Genomic DNA, 15,011 nt, shown 5'->3' with positions numbered 1-15,011 from the left:
GTAAATGAGACGTTTAAGTGGAAAACGTCTGATTTAAGTTTCTCGGCAGTGTGAAAGTAAGTTGGCTAGAGGAGCATACTGCAATGGTCAGGCTCTGTAAAGGAACAGGTGAGGCCGGCTGACATGAATGCTCTGCTGTGTGATTTCTACCACCTGTATTCAAGGCAAACAAAGGTAGTTTGGTTCTACCAGGGTTGGGATTCTCTAGGATGAAGGGCAAGGATGAATGATGGACGGTGAAATCTAAGCTCAATGGAAAGGTGTGGATAGAGTTCCTGTGGTCAGGATTCTTAGCTGGCCCTGGTTGACTAGCTCACTGCACACCTGTGGGCAATACATGGCTGTTGACTCTATATAAAGAGCTCTGCCCAGTGCTCTGGGCACAATATGGTGGCAGGGCCGCAAGGCTGCAGGAGAGCAGAGCAGAGGCTGGAGTGGTGGCAGCACCAAGGACAGAGGCCCAGAGGACGGCTGTGTGGACAGAGGGGCCCAGAGGCAGAGACCGGCTTGCTGCATGCAGACTCGCTCTGAGTGAACGGGATTTTAGTGACTGACCTGCCATCTGGAAATAAAGTTGGGTATAACCCTTTCACCCCAAGAATGTTTACTGTCATTTCTTTGGTCACATTGAATCCATAGCAAACTTGCCCGGGTCTGAAACCCATTGGCAAGACAAAAGGTAACAACCCAGAGGAACGCAAATAGAAGACAGGAAAAACACATGGAGGTCCCGAGGGAAAATACACTGAGGCCACCACAGATGCAGCTGACCAAGCAGGGCGGGAAGAAGAGCTTGAGGCTGAAGGGTGCTGTGCAGCACCAGGAGGGAAATTAAGGGTCTCAGCAAGGAACAGTGACAGACGAAGAGGAGAAGAGGTAATCACTGCGGACAAGGCATTCAAGAAAACGGGCACCCCATGTGTAGGCTAAGTCCTCCACATGGTCATTTAAGTCAACCAGGATGATGGCAAGCACTGGGGCAGAGAAGGTGCCTGTGGGCCAGGCACCCGAGTCCTCAATGAATGAGGTGAAGGACCAGGAGCAAGAGAAAACAGGAAAGAGGAGGACAAGGTGCTCCAGCTGGGACCATGGATGGCAAAGAACAGCATGGGGGTGCAAAGGGTCCACTACAGCAATCTTGAGGCCCCTGATCCTGAGGTATGCAACGTCTGAGGAGATGAGGCTCCATTTCAAGAAAGGATATCCATAGGGAAGGGCCAGGGTGAAGGCAAAGAAGGGAGGGAATGGCTAAGGAGAGGCTGAGGAAATAATACAAGGCAGTGACTATGGAGTGGTAATTTTAGGGGACACAGTGAGGGTTTGGGGGTGGAGAGCAGACTCCTGGGTAACCAGGAGAGTGGAGAACTGATACAGGCACACAGCATGATGGGGAAGATTAGGAGAGGAGAGAATGGGGAGTGGGGAGAGTCAGCTATAATTAAGTTCTCAATAGAGACATGTTGACTCAAGTAGAAACATTAGGCAAATCCAGGCTCTCCAATCCAAGAGAGGAGCTCCAGCTATAAGGCTGTAGAGGGGACAGCCCAAGTCTGTGGTGGTGATATGACGACGATGGGGCTGGTGATAATGACGGTAACCACCAACCTTGGACCCTGCTGTGTGAGGAGCTCTGCTGAATGCACTCCACATTTAACCCTCCTGATACCCCTTTCTGACAGATAACATCAGAGTTACCCCCAGAAAGGCTCTGGACCAAAGGAGGGAGCAAACTAAAAGAAGTGACAGAACTGTAGGGACCCGGGAAGCTAACTGGCTTTTTAAATGTTATTTTAGGGATTTTATGGCTGTAACACAGGGTGGCAGGAGCCAGGGTGACTATGATATATACACAGAAATGTCAAACAAATACTAGTCAGAGGAGAGGGAAATCAAAACTACTAAGAATGAGTTATTGAAGGCTTCACCTTGTCCCAGGTCCTGTACTACGTGCTTAGCATCAATTATCTCATTCAATTTTCACATCCAAAAGGTATGTTAGCATTATCCCCATTTCAAAGACAAGGAGCCCAAGGCAGAAAGAGAGTAATTAACCCATGATTCATGCAAGGAATCCATATTCAGTGAAAGGCCTTCTGGATGAAATTTAAGGATTTCACACACTACAGCGAAGAAACAGATCACAGTATCACAAAACCTGAAAGACACTGAGTACTGCAAAACGTCTTCAACATTAACTTATGTATTCTCCCAATCTGTCGACATGCTTTTTCAGAGGAGGAAAAACCCAGTGCAAAAAAGCTTTGGATGAAATGCAACCAGATGACAAACACATCTGGTCTACAGACACTGGGACCCATTCCAGAAGATTCCGATTCAGTGGGTTTAGAGTAGGCCCTGAATGTTGTGTTGCGTTGTGTTTAAAGCCCCGTAGGCTATCCTGATGGGCACTACTGGGATTGGGCTGGGGACTACTGCTTACGATTCTCTGCAGTTTCAAACTCAGACCTCACCTATGATGTGTGGAAGTCTGTAAACATACAGGGCATTGGAAACTGAGGCAGAGGAGAACTGAAATTACACAAACTATCCAACAGAGAGTCAAGGAAAGGCATGCTCTTAGTCACACAGTTTTTATTTAGGTCTTGTGTCTGAAGGGTTTTATACCTAATTACTTTAAATGTTACAAAAAATGTTACTAATGAATACTAGACAGCTATTATCCATAAATATTCTATAAACCTAAGCCTAATGTGCTACTGAAAAATATTTTATTTACCTATGATAGTTCTGATGGTACTGCAGATTCTCTTAGCAAATTATTTCTAATTCAACAATGCAAAAATGTGGTCAGTGGTGTCTGAAAACTGAAGAATAAATAAAATTCAGTGTAATTCATTTAAAGGCATACATTTCACCAGGGACTGCCTCCAAGTCTTTAATACTCATGCATGTATTTATTTATTTACTCAAACAACACTAACAACTACTTTATGCCAGAAACTGCTCCTAAGTGCTTGGCTGCTATTAAATATCACTTAAACATCACAATCACCTATGAAATGGGTATTAATATTATCCCCATTTACAGATCAGGAAACTTAAAGAATGGCCCATGTTTATACAGCCAGTAAGTGGCAGAGCTAGGATCAGTTTGACAGACTCTGTGTTGAGTCCATGTTCTCAATTACAAGCCTTAGTCTCCAGGAGCTACAAAAAGTGTAAGCCTTAACCCCAAATTTTAATTTTTCTCTACCGTACAGTCCCTATGTGGCCCCAGGTTCAAGGGCATTTTTCCAGTTCATGTAACAGTCCACAATCCTAACTTGCTCTGCCTGAGCACTCTCCTACATACCTATTTTTTTTTTAGACTTGTTCTCCTTTACACATTATTGCCTAAATTACAAACTCCAATAGAACACTCACAGCACTCAACAAAATATTGTATTTATGTTATTTCATGGGTAATTATTTGCTTCCTGTCTTTTCCAAAAAGTGAGTTCCACTATGTCAGACACCCTGTGGGTCTTATTCATCACGTGTTCTCAATCTGAGCACCCACCTATCAGCCAAAAGGAAGGGCCCTGCACAAAGTAAGCTCTCAATAAATTGTGTTAAATGAATGCACGAATGATGTACACTCAAGCATCACACATTTTTTTTAATGTTTTCAGGCGTGTGACACATACCTATGCTCCCAACGCCCGAACCCGCTCCCAATCCTCACTGCACCTCTAAAAGTGTAGACTGCTGTAGCATAGGAGCAAGAGTTCTGGGGAAGCACGGGCTCTGAACACAAATATTATGTGGCCCTGGACAGTCCAGTTCCCTCCATGATTCGCTTGAGTTTCAGGTACACAATGAGATCGCGACAACTCCTAGTGGAACGCAGCCTATAAAAGAGAGAGAACAGCACTTCTCCTAATGCATCAAAACTGTAGTTATTATTTCCTTCACGTATGTCTTTCCCCAAGACTTTATTCCAAGAAGGCCACGACCGCGTCTGCCTGCTTCAGCGCACTCCGCCCAGTCACGGACGCCCAGTCGTGCACTGGCACACGGAGGTTAGGTACCTATGACTTCATAAATAAATGAACTACTGCTCTGTGTACTTCACAGGTGGGCAGCGAGGGTCTACGAGCGGACGGGTACTTGGCGGCGCACCGGGGTACTCCGTAGACACAGTCTCGCCTCCCACCTAGGCCCCGGCACCACCACACGCACGCCCCCGACCCGGGAGGACGGCCCCTAACCCCACGCCCCGCTGGCACCTCTTGCATAGAGAAGCATCTTCGCAAGTGCCACGCACGCCCTCGTCGTCTGTGCTGCTGGGGGACGAAGAACACTGGGTGAAAGAGGGACTCCTCAGGCTAGTGGCCATGGGCGTGGCGGGTCCGGGGTGCTGGAAGCACCTAGGACATGGGAGCGGGGTCCACCGCCGCTATGGAAACGATCGAGCTTCGGAGATCGCAGGACAGGTGCCCAGCTCCACCGCACCGCTGGCGCAGCTCAGTGACGCCGCGCACGCCGGCGCCCCAGCAATCTCCCGGTTTACAGGAGCCTCTGCAGAGGCGCTCCCAGGACAAAGGCCCCGCCCCCTCCGCTTGCTGAGGAGCTCATTGGAGAATTCCTGAGACCCCGCCCACACATCTGGAAGCCGCCGAGGGCGGGACGAGGAAGGAAACTGAAATGACGCAAAGGTGCGCCGCAGTGTTCTCTGGGAATTGTAGGCGTAGGTGCGCACAGAGACGCCAAAGTTCAGACAGCTGCTCGCGAAATTCCTAACGGTTAACTTCTGGTGGAAGAGCAGCAGGACCCTCAGCACTGGGGAGAAGGGCAGACAATGCAGCCGGGAAAACAAGTGTCAGTGCTACAGTGAGTCGGGGCTCAGCCTCATTCAACATTTGAACAAAGCGCCGACTGCGCCGGGGGTTGTGCTAAGGGCTTTGCACACATGATCGCCTTTGAAATGTGAAAGGAATGTGTGGAAAACGATTACACTGGTAAACTATGTAGCACTGACAATGCATGAAGTAGAGCCACTGCGTTTCAGAAACGTAATATTCAGTAAAGGAAATAAAACCTTTTTTTAAAGGTCACAGCAAGCAAAACTCATGTTTACAGAACTATAAATAGATGGTTCTACATTATACAAAAACGTAAAGGAATACGGGAGAGGGAAAGAATCAGGATATTTGTGACCTTTAGGGAGTGGAGAGGGGAGAACACTAGGGGAAGGAAATGGGGAGGATATACATCGACACCTCCATACTCCCCAAGCTGGGGTGGGTTCACACATGCTTGTCTCATTATGATGTATATTCAAGATGTTCATTACATATATTGGGGCTGGACTGTTTAGAAACCATTTTCTAGGTAAATGGGCAAGTGTGTTTGTATATTCCATTTCATTATCTATCAGGAGCAGGGAACAGAAACACTCAAACTTTAAGAACCTTGGATCACACACACACACACACACACACATACAGTGGTAACTGAAACCCAGTACACATATTTTGGAGCAAGATCAGATATCAAATATTTGCTTAGTTTTCAATGGAGGAACAACTATTCATTGATACCCAAAGTAGAAATGACACTGGGAAAGGCTGAATTAGGGAGCTTTGCCAGGGGGAATGTTGATAAGATGAAATACACCACTTTCTTTGGTCCTCTGTCAAGAAAGTAATGTAAACTATGGAACAAGCAGAGTCTTCCAGCTTGGCAGTGTACACGATCCATGGGTGTTAGTGGGAAGTAAATGTCAACAGCAAGTAGTGTAAGGTGTTCATCCCATAGGTGTGAGAGTGAGGCCGAGGGTGACTGGCGAAAGTTGGAGACACATACATTGATACAGCTAGGTTATTTGATGTGTTCATTACTGAGCCTGGGATTCAGAAAAACCTGGTGATTCAGAGGATTCTGAGTAGTTTTTCACTGAGACACCACAAAGGCTTCCTGCGAGCAGAGCTAATTCATTCCATCTGTCTTGCCAATGGGTTTCAGCCCTGGACAAGTTCACTATGGATTCAATGTGACCAAAAAAATGGACAGCAAACCATTCTTTGGGGTGAAAGGTTTTATTACCCAGCTTGTTCTCCCGGCGGTAGATGAGCACTAGCATCTCTGGCCTCTGCCCAGGGCACTGGGCCAAACTCTCTATATAGTGCAATAATAGCTTATTGCCTAAAGGTGTAGAAGCGGTAGCCTAGCAACAGGCCAGTTACATTGTCAGGTGGTTTAAGTTCAGTGAGGATCCTGGCCATAGGAACCCCAACTTCCCCACACTCCACCCTTCCAGGATTCTCGCCTTACCATCTACACGCTTTCAATCTTCTTCAATGGTCCCTGTGCGAGAAAGCTGGAGCACTGTAACCAGATTCCACAACAGCAACAGAGGATAACAACAACTTAGAGATAATAACAAAAATTAAGATACAACAAGATTTTGATACATGGAACAAAAATTATAATAATCCTCAAGCCAGAGAAAGTTCCTAATCCACAAAGACCTTAGGGCGATAAGAATCATGTTTTAATGACGCCAACATAGGCAAATCTTGTCCATCAGGTAGGATGCATGCAAGAGAGTGCTCCTGTGATAGGACTGTAGCAGGAAGGGGGTCCCTTCCAGGTCTAGTACACCATACTTTTACTCCTTTCCCCATGGGGGTTACTGAAGGGTCTATATATAGTGCTACTGGAGGTGCATGCACTGGCCATAATGATAAAACAAAACTCCCCAATAAGAGGCTCCTACCTTCTGGTCATTCAGGATATACTACTGTGACCTTTGGGGGCCACTCTGCTGTTATTCCAGGAATACACAGGAGGCCAGCTTCCAGGCCTTGTCCCCAAGGAGCCAGGAGAGCCAGCCATCATTGGTCCATGTGTCGAAAGGTCCAAGGCCTCATCCACTCAATGGAGTCTCCGGGATTCAGTGCAGCTGGTGCTGGCAGTAAGATATTATTCTGGTGGCTGAACCTCAGCTTCAGTGATTCTCCCTTGGTTTGTACTTGCCAATGTATAGGGGAGGCAGCCATATGTGTTAACATGTCTGTGGGGCTCAGGGCTCCCTTTCGGGGTCTCTCGTTCAAAAGCCATAGCACAGTCCATAAGTGGACTGACCATCCCTGCAGACAACTGGTATCTGACTTTACTCCGGATTTTAACAAGCCATTGTGCCTCTCTATCATGCCTGCTGCAGTAGGATTGTATGGCACATGAAACTTCCACTTGATTCCCAGCTGTCACACACATTCTTGCAGTGTATGTCCAGTAAAATGGGTGCCCTGATCACTCTCAATTACCTGTGGTTGGCCATATGTGGCAAAGAGACACTCCAGGCCTCTTTTGGTCATCTGTTGGTCTGCACAACGGGTAGGAAAAACAACCAGAAGTCCAGTAGCTGTGTTCACATACAAGTCATGGCATACTGATATCCTTCTGCCACAGGCAGAGGCCCAAATAGTCTTTCTGCCACCTGCAAGGGGTATAGGCCCCTTAGCTATTGTCCCATGTTGCTGTGGAACTCGGTGTAAGTTCCTATTGGAGCATATGACACACTCCTGCCAGGCTCTACTAACTTCTTCAAAGGTCAAAGGCAAACCCCACCAATGGGCTACAGCCCACATTGCCTTTTGCCCCACATGCAATAAATGCTGATGTAACCACTGGGATACATCAGAGACAGGCTTTCCTTCTAACTAACATATCTGGGCCAATTTATCTGCTTCATTTCCTGGGGACGCCAGTGGCAAATGACCTGTCACACGGTATACTGTAATTCTTTTAGTCTGATCACAGGCCCATAAGTCTTGCCACAATTCTTGCCCCCAAAGGGGTCGATGACCAACCAGCCAGTTGGCATGGTACCAGGTTGGTAGCCACAGGGTCAAGCTCCAATAGACAGCCCAGCTGTCAGTGCAGACAACTATAGGGGAGGGCTCCTGGCTGATCGCAAGCAACACAGCCTGCAACCCTGCCCATTGGCTGTTCTTCCCCTCACCATCTTCCATCCATATGGTCTCAGTCTTAGGATGGAAAGCTATGGCCCTCCATTCTGGAGGCTGCCCATGGCTGGAGCCGTCTGTATACCATACATCTTCAGGTGTAGGGGCTCTTCCCTCCCAATAGGGACTCTCTGCTACTAATGGTTCAAAAGCAAGTTCTTCCTGCTTTTCACTAGTATATGTCACCAGCCCCAATAAGCGTTGGAGTTCTTCACTCAAGGGGCTACTAGAGAGGGCACTATGCTGCTGTAGGTAAGCACCCTACTTGGCCAGTGTGGGCGTTTGTGCCACAAAACTCCTTGGCTTTCGGGTCCAGTCTCATACCCACCCCAAGATGGGATAGGTGGTTATTACCTTTATCGGGGCCATTCCAGTGATGGCTTCTGTAGCCAGCAAGGCGTGATACATGGCAGCTAGTTGTTTTTCTATCAAAATGTATTGTACCTCTGCCCCTTTCCAGAGTTGTGACCAGAATCCAATAGGTTGGCGAGTTTGTTCAAGCCACTGCCAGAGACCCCAGCCATAACTGTCTTCAGTCACATGAACGTCCAGCTCACAGGGCCTTGATGGGTCTATCACACTCAAGGCCTGCACACCTTGACTGCCCATTTTGCTGTAGGTAAAGGCAGATGCACATGTCTCATCCCAGTCCTACCTGATGCCCTTTCTTACCAATCGGTTTAAGGGTTTCAGAATTTGCGCCAGGTGCAGGATAAACACTCTCCAGTAGCCTAGAAGACCCAGAAACTCCTGTAGCAATGTTACAGTTGTGGGTAGGAAAGGCCTGGACTTTTATCTATAACTGCTTCTCGTGTAACTTTGGTCTTACCTGACCAGACGACCCCCAGGAATTTGACAGACAAATCATGTCCCTGAACCTCAGTACTGTTCACAGCCCATCCTTTCTCCTGTAAATGTTGCAGCAGTCTAGGTGCTGCACCTTCTAGACCTGAAAAAGAATCAGACGTGAGCATGACATCACCAATATAATGGTATAGCCACACCACCCGTTTCTCCCATGTAGTCAATCCTGGGCTACAAGTCCGTGACAGACAGCGGGGCTGTGGAGGTATCCCTGTGGAAGGATGGTGAAAGTCCATTGCCATTCTTCCCACATGAAAGCAAACTGTTCCTGACCTTCCTGCTCAATGTTAATAGAAAAGAAGGCATTAGCAAGATCTACCACATAATGATATGTTCCTAGTTCATGGCTGAAGGTATCCATCAAGGCTGCAATAGAGGGAACAGCAGCATGCATAGGGGGTATGACTTTATTCCATTCTCTGTAATCCACAGTCATACACCAGGAGCCATCTGACTTTTTTATTGGCCACACTGGGGAATTGAAAGGACTATGGGTGGGCTTTATAATACCCACCTTTTCCAACTCCTGGAGAGTTTCTCCAATCTCTTTATGCCCTCCAGGTAGTTTGTATTTTTTGGTATTAGTTACCCACTGAGGCACAGGCAAAGCTATGGGTGGGTGCCTAGCATGTCCCCTCAGAACTGCCTTCACCACACATACTCTCAGTCTGAACTCACCTGCAGTGGTCTGCAACGATAGACCCTGCAGGATATCAATCCCCAAAATATACTCAGGGATAGAAGATATATACAGAGTATACTCTTTTGGGGGTAGATGTCCTATTCCCAAAGGAATATGGGCTTTTTTCACTCTGATAGCTTTACCCCCATATCCATCTATGATAGTGGGGGTCCCAGGGAACCTTTCAGGTTTACCATGAATCAGTGAACATTCAGCCCCGGTGTCCACCAGAGCCAGGACATGTTGTATGTTCACCGGGGACCAATGGATAGCTATTTCAACATGTGGCCTCCAGTACCCCCTAGTCCCTCAGGGCAGATACCTCAACATTCCCCTCAGTCAAACCATGTTCCCCAATCATCTTCGTGTGTGGGCTCAAGTGAGGTTGGCTTGCTCTCCAGCAGGAAGTCTTGCAAACACATAGGCCGGACTTGTGGCTCTGTCTCTGACCTCTGCCTCTTTGGTCTTAATGGCTGGAACTGCTGCTCTGGTTTCAGCTGTTGCCATAGCTCTAGTAAGATCCTATTTGACTTCCCATCTAATTTCCTTCCATCTGGTGCTGCCCATATTAAATCAACCACATATGGGTCCTCATAACCTTCATGGGGCCCTGTAAGTTATTTTTGTGAGTAACAGACCTTATTTCTTTCTGGGTTCTCATTGCTTCAGCCTCTCCTAAGTCTGCTACTGTAAGTATCACCTCGCTTATGGGCTGCCCTAAGTGAGGGGAAAGAATAGTCACTAGAGACCCAAAGAGGGATGTGGGAGCCATTTGAAGCACAATATTTCTCATCCCAGTAGTGAAAATCTCTTCATCTGGGCCATAATTCTCTGGACTACAGATGGCATTTCTTATGCCTACCTCTCGTAACACCTGTTGGAGCTCAGCATACATCTGCCATCTAATAGGAGAGGATGGTAGATCACCCGGATTGGGCCACACAGCACAAAATGCAGCCATAAGCTAATCAAGGAGGGAGTGACTCCCTGGGATCTGATGTGCATTTTTTAATCACTGCCTCAAGGTGGGTTGCACTGTCAGGGAAGACAGCTTTCCCATCTCTGATCCTGACAGAACAATTCCATCCACCCCTAAGTCCCACAGACGCAGGAGCCAAGCTGATATTGACTCTGAGGGCTTCTGCCTAAACCAAGAGCCCAAATCCACCAGCTCAGCCTGAGTATAGGGGCGGAGCATAGAGTGCTCCATGACCTGGGAAGAGGGTTGCTCCTCTCCTTAGGGAACTTTCAGCTTCTGAGTCTTTATTTTCTTTACAACCACTGGGTGTGCTTTCAATACAGGAGGGGTCAGTGCTTCCGGCACCACCCCTTCATCCTTCCCCAGCTCCTCCATTTCCGAGGCTGATGGCACCTTTCTCTCCCCTCTCCTGAGTGCCTCCTCTGCTACAACTTTTACCTTTTCTACTGTGCCTCACAGCAATGTTAGCTCAATCTTTAGCAGCTCTCTTACCTTCACCTCAATACTTTGCAGCTGGTGTTCTAGTGACGCCTCCACCTGTACTTCCCTCAGGAGTTCATCTTTTTCCTTGATGGCCTTTTCCTCCTTCAGAGCACATGGCAGCACTGCCATCTCATTCTGTAAAGAATCTTTTACCTCTTCAATGGCACCTTACTGCCAGCATTCCCCTGTTGCCTCCTCTCGCATTAATGCCATTTCCTTCTTCAGGGAATCCACAGAAGTTTGCAGCTCACATTCTTGTGCCACTATTTCTTGGGTCTTTTTCAGGAGCATGTCCTTCTCTTCTGCAGACTTTTTTAATACTGTGAGAAGCAGCCAACCCACAGTCCCCACAGCCTAACACTCTGTCTCTCAAAAGACCTACTTACTATACCAAGGGCTTCCCCTCCTCCCTTAATTATCACCTCCACTTGCCACCAGTCCTGGGGTCACGCCCAGTTCTCTAGAAGGCAAGCCACCTCAAGACTACATACCCATTGGGGGACAATCCACTGTCTCCCCATTCGCAGGGGTAGCATGATGAAGCACCCATCCTATAAAGGCAGCCTGTCTTTTTCCTTGGTCAACAATTAATCCCTGCCAACTATGGCAACTGTCTTGCCAATGGGTTTTAACCCTGGGCAAGTTCACTATGGACTCAATGTGATGAAAGAAATTGACAGCAAAACGTTCTTTGGGGTGAAAGGGTTTATTACCCGGCTTGTTCTCCCAGCAGTAAGTTGAGCACTAGCGTCTCTGCATCCGCCCAGAGCACTGGGCCGAGCTCTCTATATAGTGCAATAATAGCTTATTGCCTAAGGGTGTGGAAGCGGTACCCTAGCAACAGGCCAGTTACATTATCAGGTGATTTAAGTTCAGTGAGGATCCAGGCCATAGGAACCCCAACTTCCCCACACCATCTAAGCTCCTGGTCAAGGGACTAGGACTTTATGACAAAAAAGGAGTCCGGATATGGCAAGTGTAGTCATGTCAGGCTGCATGATGCCTTCAAATATGACACTACAGGGAAGTAGTAGTGAACGATGTCCCAACCAGAGAAAGGTCATTGCCAACTAATCTGCATCCTCTGACATGTTAAGCAAAACCTAAATTTAAAACCGGCCTGAATATTAATTTGGGGCCAAAAAGCTGGGCATTATCCACAAAATGTCCCCCACATGGGGCTAGAGTAGACATTTGTTGCTTTCACTATGTGGTATCATTTTGATAGCAATACCTTGAGCTTGTTATGCAGAACCAAAATACATTTCAAATCATGTGGATCACTTGAGGCTCCATGCCAGACAGCAGAGGTGGAACCTAATGAAGGCCTGGCCAATCACACACTAATCACCCCACCACTATACTTTAGGTGTGTGAGGGTGTGTCGTGGTAACCAGGTTGGTCAAATCAGAATGAATCCCAGGAGTAGAACAGGAGTTGCTAAGTCCAGCAGAGCTCTTTTCTGCCAGATTTCAACTGGGAGGATGTACTTTGGAGGTACAGAGAGTGGTCTTGCCACCTCCTATAGTCTGAAAATGCTGCTAATGGGGTCTGGAGCACTATATGCTCAGTTAAGGGTCATGTGAGTTTGCAGTATGGGAAATGATGGCTGAAGGAACAGAGCCTGTGGAACTAATCAGCCAGAAACAACTCAGAAAAATGAAAGAAACTGTCACCAGGTGCTTGCAGCTTCCCCTGGGTGCAAACTATCCCTCCCCTCCCATCACCACCTTGTAGTACTTCAGTCAAACCATTATCTTCCTTCTTTACTGGTCCTGTTTTACAAGTATTTGACCTGTAGTCTCCTCACAGGCTTTAAATAGCTATACTCTCTTGGAAAGGCTACCTCTTCTCCACTGAATTGTTTTTGCACCTTGTTCAAAATCAATAAACTGTATTTTTTCAGACTATTTCTGGGTTCATTGTTCTATATGACATCTTTCTTACATTTGATCTTTCAATTATTGAACATGGTATATCTCTCCACTAATTTCCTTTCCATTATCACTGTGGGACACTTTCCTGCACAGAAATCCTGGACATGTTCTATCAAATTTGCCCCTGAGTATTTTAGTTTTCTTATTAAATGTAAATGTATTTTTAACTTTGGTGTGCACATGCTGACTACTTATATGCAGGAATACAACTGACTTTTATGTTTAGTTTGCATACGGTAACATTGATAAATTCAATTAAGTTCTAAGAAGAACAACTTCTTATGGTATAAAAGGCTGAAATTAAAATTCAATATTAAGAGGCTGCTGTGGCATCTGGCAAAATCAAGTCACTTCAAATGGCCTAACTGCATGTTCCCTACCCCTTCTTATCCCACCAATAAGTTCTCCTTGCCAAATAACCCTTCTGATCACAGATCAGACACAGTGCTTGGTTATTCCCATGTAGCAGGCTTCAGTTCTCTACCAGCCAAGGGAATTATTCAGGAAAGCTCATCACACACTCCTGCAGCAATAGCAGGGTCTCTGTTGCTTCTACAACCTCTTGCTACTAAAACGTCCACCTCCCAAGCCAGTTTGTTCACCCTTTTTCCAAATGCAGTCCTTGTGTACCACTTCATGGTGTGTGGCATGCTCTTCCCATGGGCTGTAAGATATGTGATAAACTGATAAACTGTCATCAATCCCATCTGTCCAGTGATAAGTGTCCTGTGTTCAGCTGTCCCTGTATGTCTGGAGCACTAATCTCATCAGGGGAGTGAACCTGAGGTGAATAAAACAATTGGCATCACAAACTGGATGGCCCAGGCTCAGCTGAGGATACCTGCTTGGCTTTAACTAACTGCTCCTTTGCTGACTGACTGTTTCATTAGGCAGCAGTTACTATCTGGGATGTAACTGAGAATCACCAGTTTGTGCATTAGCACATGTTATTTTATCTGAAATGGATGTCCCCATCAGATGCTGCCCTCTGGTCACATTCTTGCCAACATGGCAAGAATTATTGTTGACTGTATCCAGAAGTAAGGTGCCCCTGCACTCCCACTGAGGACAGGGACAATACAATATCCTCCCTAACTGGTGGGCGCTTCAGTTCCCCACATGGGTTTCGGGTTCACGCTCTTGGTCACTGTGTCTAACTCGATGACCATCACTGGCTGCTTTGGGCAGCCAGACAGCCACTGTTTGGAAAAGTATGCCCGCAGCACAGTCCTGAGTATGACTCCTTGTCTTTGTGCTAAGAAAGAGGGCCACAACCCCAGGAAGATTTAAGATTGTCTCCCTGGCTGCCTCTGCACTCATTGTGATGACAACAGCCAGGCACTGACGTCACCTGTCTCCTGTGTGGCTGCTTTCCTTGGTGATGTCTTGTGCTCACCTGACACCTAAGGGTTGAGGCAGGAGTGGAGGAGTTACTCCCCCTATATCCAGGTCCTCTTTTTTTTGGTTGGTTCGTCATTGGATATACATGGGGGATACGGAAGTATCTTTTCACCCTGCTGGTATTTCTCTTTTTTTTCCTCAAGATAGTCTCAAATCAGTACCATCAGGCATAGGGGCTCCCATGGCAATGGCTGTATGGTTTAAGGATCCCAGGCTTATGTTAGCTGTAAATAAACACCCTCACTGTGCCCAAGGGGTGACATGGGTGCTTTCTCAGAACCCTGAAGATTGAGATTTTGTGCCAGACAGTAAATACAGCAGAGTTGGTGCAGAGGAAAGACACAGGGCCTGTAACCCAGAAGCTGATGGATCAAAACCATCTTTAGCTGCAGCCCCACATTCTACGCTGTGTGAATGTTTCCCCAGCCCACTTTCTGTACAAACGCCCTCAGGACATTTTGTTCCCAGCCACGTGAAGCCATGGGGTTTTGTTTCTGTTCCCACCCAATCATATGCGGTACAGACCCTCAGGGAGGCTGTGGGGACAGGGAACAGGTGGCAGGCCCCAGAGGCGACTCTCCTCTGCATCTGTGGGATGCCAGTCGGTTTCTCCAGTGCTGAGGCCCACAGCCAGTAAGATCACTATGTCCATGGCTGCAGTGGGTTTCAAGCCCCTAGATCCCAAGTTTAGG

At 47.1% G+C, this 15,011-nt stretch overlaps 1 protein-coding gene across 2 annotated transcripts in view; it reads right to left on the bottom strand.

The window, feature by feature from the left end:
• Positions 1 to 4,531, bottom strand: part of LOC118928069 (leucine carboxyl methyltransferase 1) — a 67,974-nt gene extending 63,443 nt beyond the window's left edge. Inside the window, exon 1 of one of the 2 annotated variants that reach the window (XM_036916906.2) lies at positions 4,230 to 4,531. In XM_036916906.2, the coding sequence (XP_036772801.1) occupies positions 4,230 to 4,339 (110 nt within the window). In that variant the 5' untranslated portion in view covers positions 4,340 to 4,531. The remainder of the gene's footprint in view (positions 1 to 4,229) is intronic. The other variant, XM_036916908.2, reaches the window with a different exon arrangement.
• Positions 4,532 to 15,011: the final 10,480 nt, after the last annotated feature.

The sequence above is a fragment of the Manis pentadactyla genome, chromosome 10, assembly GCF_030020395.1.
Source record: "Manis pentadactyla isolate mManPen7 chromosome 10, mManPen7.hap1, whole genome shotgun sequence".
Lineage (NCBI taxonomy): Eukaryota > Metazoa > Chordata > Mammalia > Pholidota > Manidae > Manis > Manis pentadactyla.
Note: the sequence above shows the minus strand (reverse complement) of the source record. Positions and strands in the feature narration are given on the sequence as shown.